The 16,430-nt window shown below is 40.5% G+C and overlaps 1 protein-coding gene across 8 annotated transcripts in view; it reads right to left on the bottom strand.

Annotated features, from left to right (window-relative positions):
• MYO9B (myosin IXB) overlaps positions 1 to 16,430 on the bottom strand; it is a 241,293-nt gene that overhangs the window by 11,245 nt on the left and 213,618 nt on the right. For 6 of the 8 annotated variants that reach the window (XM_077475522.1, XM_077475527.1, XM_077475526.1 and 3 more), the window contains 6 exons: positions 12,532 to 12,712; positions 6,343 to 6,471; positions 6,161 to 6,266; positions 2,590 to 2,721; positions 2,360 to 2,483; positions 1,781 to 1,828 (listed from right to left, as the gene is read on the bottom strand). In XM_077475522.1, coding sequence (XP_077331648.1) covers positions 1,781 to 1,828; positions 2,360 to 2,483; positions 2,590 to 2,721; positions 6,161 to 6,266; positions 6,343 to 6,471; positions 12,532 to 12,712 — 720 coding nt within the window. The remainder of the gene's footprint in view (positions 1 to 1,780; positions 1,829 to 2,359; positions 2,484 to 2,589; positions 2,722 to 6,160; positions 6,267 to 6,342; positions 6,472 to 12,531; positions 12,713 to 16,430) is intronic. The other 2 variants (XM_077475525.1, XM_077475530.1) reach the window with 1 other exon arrangement.

Raw genomic sequence — 16,430 nt, 5'->3', positions numbered from 1 at the left:
TCTTCCATCACTCCCTATTGTATCCACTGAACAGGAAGTGAAATCTCTGGGACACAGATGGCAAAAAGTTTTGGCTTTAGATGTACTTTAACGTCCTTAGAATTCACCCTTTTTGTGACCAGGTAGCTTCAATGGACTTCTTGCTGACTTTGGATAACACTATATTCTAAACTGGGGTTCAGGTAACAAACATGAACCTGGTAAAAGTCAGTTTACCTGTAAAGGCTCAGTACACCCAAAAATTATATTTTAGTTACAGAATTAGTTTGGTAGATGGGAGTAATACACCAACATATTGCATCTCCTAGAGATTGCAGTGCTAAGGGCATTCCAAGTGTTAGCACTGCTAAAACAAGAGTGTCAAAAAGTAAAATACAAACATTTCTGCATTTTCCCTAAACCCCCTCAGACATTATTTGTACGATAATATATATATATATATATATATATATATATATATATATATATACACACACACACATACATATATATACACACACACACATACATATATATACACACACACACACACATACATACATATATATACACACACATACATACACACACATATATATACATATATACCACACACACGTTGTACAAGTCAGGGGTGTCGTTTGGTGTCCCTATCCCTCCTGTAGGTCTGTTTCCAACATAAAATAAAAACCCAAGCTATAAAGGGCACCAACATAACTGCTACAGCAGCTCTGCAGACATTAGTTAGGTGGGTTAAAGTGGTTGCAGACCCTATCCAGTACCCAGTGAAGTGAACAGCCTCAGGTGATACACGAGATGAAACAAATCCTTGTACATAGGTTTACGTGCATGTCTGCTGTATTTCCCTTTCTACACTCTTTGGAAAGTGCAGATTGTGTTAAAAATCTTTCTTCCCGTTTCAGCAGCACATAGGGGTGGGTGTGAAGTCTGGGCATACACTGTGTGAGAGCAGATTGGAGGAAAGGCACACACCGCCACTCCACATAAGCAGAGGAACGAAAGAACATGCAGAACCTTATTATGAACAGACAAGCTCTCTGCTCATCTACCTCTAAGCATCCTCCCCAACACAATTTTTTAGCTGCGGTTATCTCATGTGTCAGAGAACTTGTCAGAAGTGACTTTGCTAACAGAGCAGCAGAAAGACAGGGCACTTAGAGCTTTGGAGAGAGATAAGTAAACACTAGCTTAGGTCAAATTTCATGAATGGGGTTTACAACCACTTTACCAACATCTGATACAAACTAAAATATCAGTCTTGATGTGGTCATTTAAAACAATTTTTGTTTCCTACGTCCTTAAGGAGGTTTAGATCAGTGCAGCCCTAAGGTACTCCACAGCCATTAATTTTGAAAAGCAAATAGTAGATCTAGGTGCATGCAGTGGGAAATTCTGCCGAGCGCCAATTTTAATGGACAAATAAAAATGAATCATCACTCTAGCTGCTTATATTGGGCTTCAAGATGCTTTATGACACTTTGGAATTGTAAATATATATATATATTAAAAAAAAAAAAAAAAATATTGTGGGTAAATCTACTTTTCTGGGCTGGGGACTAATTTAGACTGAAGGTCAGCAAAAATATTTTTAAACAATTAGCAAAAACCTATTTTAAACCCGACAACAGCAAGATTTAATTAAATTCACAAATAATTATCTGTTGTACTATTCCAAAAGACATTTGTCCATTATAATTAGTCGCTGTTCTAATTATCTGCCATTCTATTTTAGTGATTCCAGTGGTGGCATGCAGAGGTGGTGAAAAGCAACTATACCTACCAGGAAGCCATCAATAGGAGAAATAAATCCTAAATGACCAGGCCATGCCTGTCACAGGGGGAAAAAAAAGGAGGAGACAACAACACTCAGGCGTTAACACTTAAATCAATACATTTACACTTTTAAGAACTGTATTTACCAGTATTCCTATTAAAGAGATACAATCACTCTGTCCATTTAGGGCAAAATTAAAGTGTGTATATGTAAAGATAACTTCATGACCATGTCAAACTTGTCTCTCTAGGGCTCAGTCATCACTCTGCCACAGCCCTCAAATATATTTACAACAAACTTTTCTATGCAATAATAAAAAAAAAAAAAATGACAGTTTCCAATTTAATTAATTCCTAACAATACACTTCAAGGGACTATACAGTGATTGATCAGCATTCAATAGCTTGTTTCTATCTACATTACAAGTATGCTCAGTTTACTTCTATAAAAGACTAGCTATAATTTACACACAAGAAGTTATGACATGAAAGTTATGACATGCAAACAGGCAGTTAGAAATTATGATCAAATTACATAACTAAACAGATGATATAGAAAAGAATTACGAAAGGACTTGTCACTTACTGTGCTTTGCCTCAAAAGGGAGAGCCTGCACACGGCACGTGTCTCTGCTGCTTCAAGAAGGCCAATTTCCTGCATTTTGATTTTGTATTGTCTTAGCTGTTCTTTAATTAACATTTCCACACATCTACAAGGAATGGCAAAATATTCAAGGTATATTGCAACACAAATGTTATACACCCATGGTTCACGAAAGAAAAATTATATGCATATATTGTAGGTCTATTACTTACGCAGTAGCTTTTGACACCTCTTTCATGCTCGTCAAAGGGTCATAATTATCTGGACAGCGAAGCAGGCAGGGCGCAAACACTATTGCCAAAGAATTTGGAGACATGCGATTTACATCTTCCAAGAGAGAAACCCTATAAATAAGAAAATACTAGTTGAATACATACATTGCTCTTTTTTTTTTTTACAAACTTCATGGGCTTAAAACTGAACTCCAGCCTTACCTTTAGTCTTGCACAGTTGTACAAACTCTCCTGTACTGAAATTGCTTTCTTTCATCTGACTGCACACTAACTGATTGTCTGTGACCTGCCCTTTTCATTCCCCGGGCTTCAGTTCTTTAACCACTTCAGCCCCAAAAGAATTTACCCTCTTCCTGACCAGAGCACTTTTTGCGATTCTGCACTACGTTGCTTTAACCGAAAATTGCGCATTCATGCGTCGGGGCTCCTTAACAAAATTGACGTCTTTTTTTTTCCCCACAGAGCTTTTTGATCACCTCTGCGGCTCTTATTTTTTACGCTATAAACAAAAAAAATAGCGAAATTTTGAAAAAAAATACGCATTTTAAAAATTTTTGCTATAATAAATATCCCCAAAAAATATTAAAAAACAAAACAAACAAAAAAAAACAATTTTTTTCCTCAGTTTAGGCTGATATATATTCTTCTACATATTTCTGTTAAAAAAAAATTGCAATAAGCGTTTGATTGGTTTGCGCAAAAGTTATAGAATCTACAAAATAGGGGATAGTTTTATGGCATTTTTATTTATAATTATTTTTTTAGTAATGGCGGCGTTCAGCAATTTTTATCGTGACTGTGACATTATGGAAGACACATCGGACAATTTTGACACATTTTTGATACCAGTGGCATTAATACAGAGATCAATGCTAAAAAATTGCATTGATTACTGTAAAAATGTCACTGGCAGTGAAGGGGTTAACCAGTAGCTGGTGCTGTAAGGGTTAAGTGGTGGAGCTGTGCGTGACACAACACTGATCAGTGCTCCCGATTACACGGAGAGCTGATCATTGACAGTTTCACTAGGCAGAACAGGGAGATGCTTGTTTACATTAGCATCTCCCCATTCTTCCTCACCGTCAAATGATCGGGGTCACGGAGCTCCTGGCGGCCCGCAAACCGCCTCTTAAAAGGCAACGTACAGGTACATTAATCTGTCTGTACGTTGCCCTTCTGCCGCAGTATATATGCGTGAGGCGGTCGGGAATCGGTTAAATAACTGAGGCTCAATATCACATGTGGACATTGCCTAGGGCAGGGGTGCCCAACCTTTTGAAGAGCAAGGGCCACTTAAGCGACTTGGTAACAGGTCGCGGGCCACAATGAGCAGAGAGGGCAGGTGACAGGTCTGTGTGCACTCGGCATATGCAGAGCGGACACGGACACAGCCCACTCTACTACTCTATGGGCCCTCCGATCCGCCTAGATGGAAGGGGACAGATCCCCTTCAGTTTTTTTTTTCTTTTAGTGGATCGGTTTGAAGGTATGCAGGTGTAAACGGACACAAGTCTTTTTACATTTGCTGCTCCATAGAGGTCAATGGAAGGTCTGATCGGGTCGGACCGATCGTGTAAAAGGGGCCTAAGGCTGTTTTCACACTGATGTGCTGTGGTTTACCCAGAGCAGTGCACCGCTGGCTTTCGTGTGGGTTAGCTGCACTTTCTATTATTTCCTGCAGGCGTGTTGCACTTTCTGAAAGTGCACCAAACCCGTAGATAATAACAGAGGTCTATGGCTCTGCAGGTAACCCATAGGTGCAGTGCATCTGCCGATTAGTTTGAAAGCAGCCAGGTAACCACTGCAGAACAGATATGCCCATATATACACTGTGATTATAGTATTAAACATACCTTTGATAACAGTCTTCAATTTGGGTCTTGCCAGCTGTTGCTTTTGAAGGCAGAGTGAACTTGGTATCACTCTGCCTGTGACAGGAGGTGACGCTATACAGGAAGCATCGTCTTATGCGTCTCTGCTAAGCAGCCGCTTGCTTCCTCTACCACTGGCTTCATTCACAACACTAATGCTCTGGGATGCCGGGTCAGGAACCCACAATCTGGGCTTGCTAACCAGCCATCCCAGAGCAGGAGGTCACGGGCCACATCAGAGGGCTCCGTGGGCCACATGTGGCCCCCGGGCCACTTGTTGGGCACCCCTGGCCTAGGGTGATCTGCATGCAAATGCAGCCTACCTGGAAAGCCTACTACTCCAGACTGTCATATTTGCATAGCTCCTCCCAAGAATGTCCACTGCTTGCATCAATGTTAGGGGATTTTGAGAGGGGGGGGGGGGGGGGGAATAGCAAGGCCATTTGCAGTTATGTTTTTAGGAAGCAATATAAAGCACCCTGCTGGCCCCTCCCATCAGCCATGATCTGCTTGCATTGCACTGATATGCACAGAGGCCCAGTGATACCACTGAATCTAAAATACCCAATGTAATGACAACAGAAAGGTTTCATTTAAACATTTAATTAGCATATAGGGGAGGGAAGGGGGATCAATAATTGATTAAACTTCAGCATTAAAGTGGTTGTAAAACATTGTTCTTTAATTGTTTATAAAAACAACATGCCTATATGGACCTGCTCTGTGCAATGGTTTTGCACAGGGCAACCCGATCCTCTTCTTCAGGGGGTCTCCCGCCAGCACTCCAGGGCCCTCGTCTTCATCGGTTTCTTCGGTTGCCCCCAAGGAAAGCCACTCATTCCTGAGATCCGCTACTGTGCCCCTGGCTCTCATGTCACCGGATTTGATTGACAGAAGTGGGAGCCAATTGCTCCCGCTGCTTTCAATCTGTCCAATGAGTAGAGAGACACCAACGGGAGCCACTATGCTCATGCATATCGCTGGATCGAATGGGCTCAGGAAAAGGGGGGGGGTTTGGGGGGGCAGCTACAGCAGAGAAGGTTTTTTGCCCTTAAAGTGATTGTAAACGATCACCTTGTAAAACAACCCATTCAGTTTAAAATAGAAATGAAAAGCAAAACATTTTTGTATAGATATAAAAAAATAAAACAAACATTATAAATACCTTTATTCACTTTTTTAGAAGCGATCACATTCCCTCTGTTCTCAGCTGCATAAGCTGGGGGGGGGGGGGGGGGGGAGAAGCAGAAGCACACTGAGCTTCCCAGTAAATGGCTGTGCAGCAGGGGCGTGTCAGGACAAGTCTGATTATTGGGGGAGAGCATACCGAGATCCCAGCATAGTTAGAGCACTGACCCATAGTGTGCTCTTCTGTGTAATGTGGTCAGTTTTTAATAGGAATATAGAGGGACTGGCAGGAACACCAGGGATTTCACATAAAGGAAGCAATACAAAGAACAGGATACTTTCTCATACAAGTACATGGTAGAGAAGGCACATATCAGGTATATAAAGTGTTGGCGTATCAAACGCTTTAGTGCATAGAATGCATTAAGATAAAAACCTTAAGGTTTTAAAACCTTTTTTAAGTTGTATTTTAGGAAACACTGGCTCTCTCTCTCACAAAACACATGAAAGCTCTGTTGGTCGATAGTGAGAAGATCATGCGCTTTACTTACTTGACAAGGTGAAAAATTAGTCTCTCCAAGGTGTTGTAATTAGCTTGTGGAAGCTGTCCAAGGACTTTGTAAATGGTGCAAAGCTGTTCTTGCTTCCCTGGCAATTCTAAGTAGACAGCATAAATTAGAGGTAAAGATACACATTTAGCTTGGCAAACAGTTTTTATGCACATTAAACTTACCCACGGCTTTCAGAAACTCGCTGTATTGCGCAAATGTCATCAAAGGCTCAGGCAGTTCACGTAACCACTGTTTTAGGATCCCAGTAATAGCATGGATTGCATACCTGTCTAGCTTCACGGAGGTGGGGTCTGTTTTCCAATATATATATAAAAAATTTTTTACAACAGTGTAAACAAAAATATGTAAAAAAAAAAAAAAAAAAAAAAAGGTAAATCATACAATTAAAGAGAACCAAAACATATCTACAGGTATAGTGTATATACACTATATTACCAAAAGTATTAGGACGTCTGTCTTTACATGCACGTGAACTTTAATGACATCTTAGTCCGTAGAGTTCAATATTCAGTTAGCCCACCCTTTGCAGCTATAACAGCTTCAACTCTTCTGGGAAGGCTGCCCACAAGGTTTAGGAGTGTGCCTATGGGAATATATGACCATTCTTCCAGAAGCACATTTGTGTAGACAAGAAGGCCTGCCTCGCAGTCTCCACTCTATTTTTATCCCAAAGGTCTTGTCTTTATGGACCTTGTTTGTGCACTGATGTGCAGTCATGCTGGAACAGAAAGGGGCCATCCCCAAACTGTTCCCACAAAGTTGGAAGCATGAAATTGTCCAAAATGTCATGGTATGCCGACGCCTTAAGAGTTCACTTCACTGGAACTAAGGGGCCACACGCAACCCCCGAAAACCACCCCACACCATAATCCCCCCGTTACCAAATGTTTTGGACCAGTGCACAAAGCAAGGTATTCGCAAAAGGACTGGATGTAGGAACAGAAGCTCAGATAGCGGCCTTACAAAATAGAGCCACAGAGACCTAGCGCTGGATAGCCCAGGAAACTCCTACTGATCTAGTTAAAAGAGCGCATAAAAGCACAGGAGAAGATCTGTCCTTTAGAGCGTAAGCACCAACTTCTTGCTCTATCATGTTGAGCAGATGAAGTAGAAATTGGACTGAAGAGAAGGCATAGATCATCAGAGCATACAAGATAAGCACTAGAGGAACCTTGGTAATGATTGCAAACTATTTTGTTTGTTGTTGAATCTGGAGGCCATAATGTCTACATCCTGGGTCCCTCACTTCTGCCATCAGGATAAATATGCCTGGGTGAAGGGCCCATTCTCCCTGATCCATGCAGTAGTGACCGAGGCAGTCTGCTTTTCAGTTGCCCACTCCTGGGACCTGGACCACAGAGATCAATGGACAGTGAGTATTCATCCTTGAGATGATCTTGCTCACCCCCTTAAGATCTGCAAGTCCTCTGGTGCCCTTTTGTGATTGATGTTGGCCACAGAAGTATCACTTGTCTGACTGCTTCCTAACCAGGTGTCCAGTGCTGCAGAGCTATCTTTGTTACTCTGAGCTCAAAGGACATTGATGGGAAGCTTGGTTACTGCAGATGACCATATTCTTTGCATCGTGAGGGAATTGAACAGTCCTCCCTAGCCTGAAAGTCTGGCATATGTAACCACTTTCCAGTAATAGGAAAGAAAGGATTTCCCCATTGCCAAGGCTGGGACGGTGATCCATCAAATTAGGAAATCCCATGCTTGGTTGACTAGAAGCATAGGCGGTCCAAGAGAAGGAGTATGTTTGTTCCAATTTGACAAAAGTGTTTTTTTTTTTGCAGAGGTCTCAAATGGACCTGGGTGAATGGTACAGCCTCAGAGAAGGCTACTGTGAGACTTTGAACTTTCATGGAGAATCTCTTTGTGGGTTGTCTGACTAATTCTTCAGCCTGCGCTCAGAGAGGATTTTCTTTTCTGGAAGAAATCCTTTGCTTGGAATGTCTCCAGGAGCAGACCCAAGTAATCCAGAGAAAGATGGAGAGCACATTTTTGAAAACCGATCACCCAGCCAAAGTCCTGGAGCATCTGGATTGGACTATTGCAGATAGTTGAAAAGGGAGAGGAGTCAAGGTAACCTGGATGCTAAGATTTCTGCAAAGGGACAGAAGAAGTTGTAAGACCTCAGTGAATACAGGAGCAGAGGATAGGCCTAAAGGAAGTGCCACAAACTGGAAGTGATAGAATAAAGGGTGAGAGCACTGGAAGTGATAGTTTACCACTCGGAAGCAAAGAAAGCGCTGTTGAGGATGAATGGGAATTTGCAAATAAGGATTTTAGATTTGTAGGGATGCTAGGTCTTCCCCTGGTCTGAGGAAATAACTGATCTTGCAAATTCTATGTGAAATTTTGGAATGTGAAGTTATTCGTTCCTAAGGAGTGGAGTTTTGGAATCCTCAGCGGTGGAAGTAAAACCTTACCTCCAGTGACATTTATAAATCGATGCCCCAAACAGAGCTTTTCTTTGAGCTGTGTTTTTTTTACAAGGGACTTCTAGCCACAAGATTTTGCATGTGTAAATGCCAATTTATTGCATTCATGAAATGTGTCTCATTACATATTCTAGAGCAGCCACACAAAAAAAAAAAAAAAAAAAAAAAAAAAATCAGCAGAAGGCAATTGCTGTAAATGCTTTGTGAAAGCACAAGCCTGGAGAAAGCCTTTAAGGAGGTCTCAAAACTTTCCATCTGCAGAATCTTTTGAAAGAAGGAACATCTTCAGTACGTACAGTGAAATGTTCATTTAGAAATGAGACAGAAGGATCAACTACAAGAATAGACCATTTTTTTGTAAACTATTTTGCTACTAGATAAATTTCAGTAAAGATTGCGGGAGGAGTGAAAATCTTTTCTGGAAGTGATTGAATCATCATCATAGATGGCACATTCTATTTGTTCATAAACGGAGAATGTCTTTAAAGATTTGCAGGTTTCTTCGCACACAAAGGGGCATGGCGGGATGGCAGAGACACAATCTAAACAATATCAAGGTTTTGGCAAACAGCAGCAGTGATATTTTCCACATTAGCAAGCATATTGCATGAAGCTTCTTTAATGTAGCAGTCTGAGGAAGAAACATTTTCAGTGGCTTCCTCGAACACTGCCTCCATGTCCTCTTCATCCCTTCTGTGTCTGCCTCATCTAGGACAGACATATTGGGATCCAACTCCGGTAGAGAAGTGGGAGTAGAAGAGGCATGACATTTTTGATCTGAGCGTAGATGGCTGTATTAAAATCATTATTTGTCTGAGGAACTGTGACAGATGCAGATGCTTGTCAGATAGGCTGCTTGTTGCATGCCTGAAATGGAGCTAGAATCGGATGCAGAGACCAGTGTTCGAATTGGGTCCTGCTCCAATCTACGGAACGCATGGTCTTTAAGCATGTCCAGAAGGAGGATGCAGCAACTGGGGTGTAGAAAGGGCACCAGGAAGTGCCTAAGTACCTTATAAGGGCTATAGGGAGTGGTGCCATTTAAAACCTGGTCATTTACATGAGACAAAGCTCTGAGTGTTTGAGTTTTAGCACCAATCTGGAAAAGTTTACACTAAAGTGAATGCAATTTAAATATACCCACATTTTTCTATATTAAAAGATGTCTTGCCTGTCCATGACACTGGACTGTATCTATAGTTCAGGGTTCCTCCATTAGGGTAGGCAAACTACTGAAGTGGTTCTCAGCTACTGGGTTCTATAAGAATGGATCATGATCCTGGACCCGTTTAGCATCCTGTGACCAGGGTTGGTCATCTTACTTTAAAAAAGTAATTAGTCAAGTTACAAATTACGTCTCCCAAAAAGTAATTGCATTAGTAACTCAATTACTACATTGGAAAAGTAATTAGTTACTCAGCAAAGTAACTGACTTTTTTAAAATATGCTATAATGCAATTACGTTCTATAACATCTTTAATATCAAAGATGTTTATATTAACTGATTGAAGAATAAAAACACTATATACAGTATTTTAGAACATTTGGTATTTATTTGAACCCAAATGTTGAGGGGGGTGGCAGCGGTGGTACTTGAGGGGGGTGGCAGCCAGCGTGGTACTTGGGGGTGGCAGCGGTGGTGAATATGGATTTTAACTTGTAAACACCACATGCCAAAAATAGGCTTAGTCATGAAAGGGTTAAAAGGCAAAGGGTGGTCACACCTAATATTTATTTGGATTTATCTTGTGATCATTTACTTTCCATTTTCATAATTTAGAGCATTTTTCACATCTGCTGAAAACTTTTGCACAGTAGTGAAGAACTACAGCTGCCAAAGAAGAAAGGCCTATTCTCACAGAGGACCTTTTAAGGGAATTTCATTATTTGAACACAAGGTGAGAGCTCTGCATAGGCAAGGGCACCTGAAGAAGACCCCAGAGGGTGAAGAGGAGAAGAGCAACTTTTTTGCAAAGTTCTACTGAAGAGACTTCCTATACACCCTCAAATTGAAATCTCTGATGAACATCATGGAACCATGGATCCCCTTTCTCAGTTGCCAGAATTAGACCCATTTCAGATATTACACTCCTATAGGCTTCTTTTGACCTTTACCAAAACTGGATGCTTTTCAACTCTTAACTCAACCCCCCCGTCCACACCAGAGACCCTTTACTTCCTTGATTCTTCTCACCCTCTCCATGTCTTCTTTCTAAAGCTTTCCCCAATATGCCAATTTCTCAACTTCCTTAGACGCCCTCTTAATCACTTTACTTCTCTCTTGTTGCAAGTCTATAAAACAGGAAGTTTCTGTGGACTTGATGGATAGTAAATTGTTTTGGATACGGGTCTGGCCCTGCCAGATGACATTACTGCTCCACTCAACTCACACTCAATAAGTCCTCAGATACAGAAGATACCTGTATCCTACTACTAATGCATTAACTATTGTTTAGTTGAACATTCACATAAAATCTGTATCCTTGATAGTTGTAAATATAATGATGCCTTTGTAAACTTTTTTTTATTTTTATTAACAGAATAAGGAAATAGTCAACTGTGACCGAGGGGCTGGATGCCTCTAAGGCTGTAGGCAGATGAGTAATAGATTCTGCAGGGAAAGTTGATGGAGCAAGTTTAGTACCTCTGTGGTCAAGACCAACAAAGAATTAGGGGAATGTGGCCACAAAACTTGGGGTAACTGTATTAGACCCCAGATAATAGGGCAGGGGACTTGGCTCAATCCGGCGGAGCTAAAGAGGGCGGCAAAAACGAGGTAGACCTTGAAATTATAGGTTAACAAAATTCCAGATTACGTACGTCGGTGACTTCAGAACATACACAACAAATTCCCCCAGAACTTTTACAGTGTGAGCTGGGGACACTTGTGGCAACAGGACTGTCCACATTATCTGTAGATGCAGACACGTTACCCTAACCTTAGTTGCCTAGTGGTTGTATGAGAAAAGGCCTCAAGTACTCACAAAGGCCAGATATCTGGCAGCAAATGAGGGTCAAATGGCAGGGGTGACCAAAGTCCCTGTAAATGTGCTGTATGAACAAACCTGTTTCTGCGTCACTAAATTATAGGAAATGGAACGCTAAATGTTAATGATCAATCCCTCAGTGTTAGCACCTTCCTTGGTAAAGACCAGTAGGGAGTGGGAAGTTTAATGGCCCCCGGTAATCCAAATGGTGAGGTAACTTTTGGTGCTTAGCCTGACTGACCTACTCACTGAACATTCAGTGACAGGGCAAGCACTGTGGCAATGCCAATAGCTCTGGAACTGATGGCCAACTTGCAACCAGAACATGGTCTGGATAGTGCCTTTTGTGGAACCTAGTGTTCAAAGGTCACTTTGAGACTAGTTCCACAATATCCAGTCCAGGAGATCAGGTTATGGCACTCCAAAAGCCAAGCTGAGGATAAGCCACCAGCTCTAGCAGTGGTGCAGAGAAGAATCCTAAATAAGAAAAATAGAGAAAAAAAAAACAAAAAAAAAAACACATCTAGTAAAAAAGGTTATTCTCAACAAAAGGCATCCATCCTCCTAGGACACTACCAAAAAATGGAGGCAAGTTGGTTGTAGTAGAGGTTATCCTGGCTGGCCTACAATGGCTTTTTGTTTGCAATCATCCTATAGATGACAGTAATGACTTCCTGAGTCCTTAATGGATGAGGAAAAAGTGCTTTTATTGTGTCCCTGTTGGAAAAATTCCACTAACTTTGTTTTCTGGAGAATGAAAGAAGATCTTCGCTTTGGGGATTCAGACAGCAGTAAATAGTTGAAAGTAGTTCTAACCAAAAATGTAAAAAAGGCTTTTGCTGAAGCCTAGCTTTAATAGAGCACAATAAACAAACACAGTTGTAAACAGATATATATATTTTATGCAATCCATGTGTACCTTTCTCCAGGGATGTTTTAAGTTCTCGCATGCAGTTGGCTGCTCCAGATTTACGATAGATACCCTCTGTGTACAAGCCATGCATTTCAAGGTACTCAAGAAGTACCTCCATAACAACAGGTACAGAAGTTGCTTCGGTTAAGTCAGCCATGTGAACACCAAAGTGATGATTGCCCTGGTTCTGTGTACATTTAAACGAGAAAAAAAAAAGGATTTAAAAAAAAAAGTTCTGTCTTCCATACAGTACTATAATGAACTGCCCATATATGACTCAAACATCCTGCAGATAAAATCATTATACACCTATGCAACTATTGATTTTTAAAAGTTAATAGTTATATGTTTGAACATTTTCCAGCAAGAACCATCACTCAGGTCATTAAAGGACAAAATGTGGGCACATATGAGTATATGTAGGCAGATGTCATATGATTTGGAAGTTGTACAAATAACTTTTAAAACACATTGATTTATCAAAATTGTGAGTTACCAAGATGTAGCTATCGTGACAGTTTCAATGGTCAGCTATTATAGGGAAAAAATAACTATTGCTGAAATTGCTTAAAAAGTGTTAGCTGGAGTTTGGCTTTACATTGTTAGTCACTTATGTAAAGTCTATCTCAATTTACCAGTCCATCCAGCAACACCTTCTACCTCTACAGTGATTTACATTGCTGCTGTACAAGCATGGCTACGTTGCTCCCCTATAGATATAGTGAAGAAGTGAATGAAGCTACCCTAAGACAGGAGGTGTATTATGAGCTGACCATCAGGTGAAGCTAAAGGAATAAGTGTCTGAAAAAACGAAAATTATAGTCACCACATCCAATGATTGGTAAGCTACAACATATAACATTTTTGGTTTTGTGTTTAGTTGCATGCAGCAGGTATGGTATGTGAAAAAAGTTTCCCCCTTTTTTTTTTTTACACTAAACATCAGCACATAGATGTGAACTTAGAAATGATTTGAATTTATACCTGACAGGCAACAAAATGCATGAGTTTTTCTGCATCAAAATGGGCAAGTCCAAATAAGCCCAGGCTGTTTTCAAGCATATTATTTACTTCATTCATCAAATGCCCTGGAATTCTGCATTTATTCTCAGGTCTCATTTACAAGCACAACAAATCTCACAACTTGAGACAAAGTGCAATCTAATGAAGGCCAGGTGACAGCTACCATCTTGTTTCCCCAATATCTAATCCAATAATATAATTTGAAGTAAAATTTGAGAATACTATTACTTATGTACTTAGAGGTGAATGGAAAAGACAAAAAAAAAAAAATAATTACGTTTCCAGAGCCATTTGTAAATGGTACTAGGCCTGTGACACATTCATACATAAACCAGACTCTGTGGCTCCTGGCTTGGTTCATCCCTAGAAACAGGAGGTAAAACACTTCCTGGGCTTCAGATCCAGCAACACAGAAAACAAAGCTTCTGCATCATGTTTACATAGGAAATGAGGTGACATCACAACACTTCCTTTCACTACTGAGGCCAGGAACAGGGCCGTTGCAGTTCTGTTCTATCTTGCAGCAATAGATCCCTGCTATAGTGGTAATTACCACCAGCAATAGATCATTATTGGGAGGCATCTGTTGCTGCAGAATTGCAAGAGGGTGTTGGATCAGGTCTACACTGACATGTTTGGAATTTTGTAGCGATTACAAATGTGAAAATTTCATCATGCCAATTTGTTTCCCCATCAAACCCATCTTATCTTAATACCCTGCTAGGAATTCATGTAAACAGATCTTTTTGTTTTCTCTGTATGCATTGTCAAAAGGGAATAAAGCTCTCCTAAAGTAAAATACAATATATGGTTTTATTTTTTGAGCTGTGACATTCTAGTATAATGAATAAAAATTTAACTTATGCAATTTACTTTTAACCACATTATGTTTTGAAACAGCAAAGAGGTGGGCGCATATTTCTGCAGTGCCCTCGGGCAGCTGCTGTACCTATTAATGGTTGTGAACTGACTCAAGGGGCTCTGTACCATGGAATTGCTGAAATGATGAATCACAATGATCCCCAATGTTAACAATGTAGTGTTTACCCCTGTCCTGCCCTTTCATCTGACAACTGAAGATTGATTCCTGTTCATCTGCAGCAGTTGTGGGTTTTGTTTTTAAACCTTTCAACCCCCTTCTCCACTGTATATCAAACCTCCAATGCGTCTCTGCAGTGACCTTTACATTTACCCCTTTACTTCCCCTGTGTAGATCTGAGTAAACCCATCGATTTAAACAGTTAAAAAAAAAAAAAAAAAAAAAAGGCATGCCGGGAATGCTAACTGCACATTGGCTGTGCTCTCAGCCAAACTATCAAACCATCCAATGGCTGGTGTCATAACAAATCACATGTGTAGCACCATAGCAGTTGAAGATTAAACAGAGGCAAAGATGGCAGCTTCCTTGGCTGAAAACGATAGGGGAGGTAACTTCCACTTTAAATACAATGACAAGAAAGCACAGTAATGAGTTAATTTGGGGCCAGTGTTGCCAGTTGCAGTATTGTCAGTCAAGCTATCACACCATTGAAAGTTGGCGTGGTAATGAAGGATTATTACAGTTAACAACAGACTTTGTCCAATTTTATTTTGAGTAAATATCTGGGTCTGCGCAAATTGTATAAAAATAGCGTTTTTTTTGTTATTTTTTTTTACCATTATTAAACTTGGATATAAAATGATTTTCAAAAATATTACCAGAAAGTTTAACGTTATATCTGCCAAAATGGATTCATAACGACCAGGTAGGGTTCGTCCAGGGAAGGAAGGGGAGAGATAACTCCTTAAAATCTATGTTGCTGGTACAGGAAGCCACTAGGAAGGGTACCCCCACGGTTCTCATGTCAATTGATGCCAAAAAGGCTTTTGACAGAGTCGATTGGGGGTTTATGTTCGAGACGTTAAGATATTTGGGGTTGGACGAGAAGATGATGGGATGGATTGAGTCCCTCTGTCGCCCGACTGCTAGAATTAGAGTTAATGGCACCATGTCTTGCCCCTTGAACTTTTTAACAGGACAAGACAGGGTTGCCCACTCTCGCCATTACTATTCATAATCACGCTAGAACCCCTCCTGACAGCAGTACGCAAAAAACAGGATATTCAAGGGATTAGGGTAGGAGATAGGGAATACAAGGCATTCACATTTGCGGATGATCTGCTCCTCTATATCTCCAACCCGAGAATAACAATCCCCACAGTTCTTAAGGAACTAAAACAGTATGGGGAGTTATCAAACTTCAAAATAAACATGGCCAAATCCCAGATTCTAAATTTAACCCGATCAGTAGAAGAGCAGAGAGCACTCCAAGCTAAAGTATTGTTTAAGTGGTGTAAGAAAGATTTGGGGTATTTAGGTATAAAATTAACAGTACAATCAAGTGACTTGTTCAAAGCCAATTACATCCCCCTGCTTAACACAATTAAAGACCAACTAAGTAGGATGTACCACAAAGCACTCTCTTGGACGGGCAAGATAAACACAACTAAAATTTTTATACTACCTATGTTAATTTACACTTTTCAAAGGATACCAATGCCCCTCCCACAGACTTATTTTAGTAAATTAAAATCCATGGTCTTAAAATGTATCTGGGCACGTAAATGGCTCCACATTGCATACAACACAATAGCTAGAGAAAAAGATAAAGGTGGATTAGCTGCCCCAGAAATCACAAAGCTATTGCGATTTCCAGAATAGCAGACTGGATTCACAATAAGAAGAATTGAGTGGAATTAGAAAGGATGTGAAGTAGAACAGACATAGGGAAAATTATACGGATACCGTCACGTCACCGAGAATTAGGACCAAACACAAATATTTTGCCTAAGCACACATTAAAGACATGGGATGGAATAAAGAAGAGGCACAGATGGGATTG

Source organism: Lithobates pipiens, unplaced genomic scaffold, assembly GCF_037356315.1.
Source record: "Lithobates pipiens isolate NorthernLeopardFrog02 unplaced genomic scaffold, aLitPip1_a1.2 Scaffold_13, whole genome shotgun sequence".
Classification (NCBI taxonomy): Eukaryota; Metazoa; Chordata; class Amphibia; order Anura; family Ranidae; genus Lithobates; species Lithobates pipiens.
The sequence above is the reverse complement of the archived record's forward strand: the minus strand, read 5'-3'. Positions and strand labels throughout refer to the sequence as shown.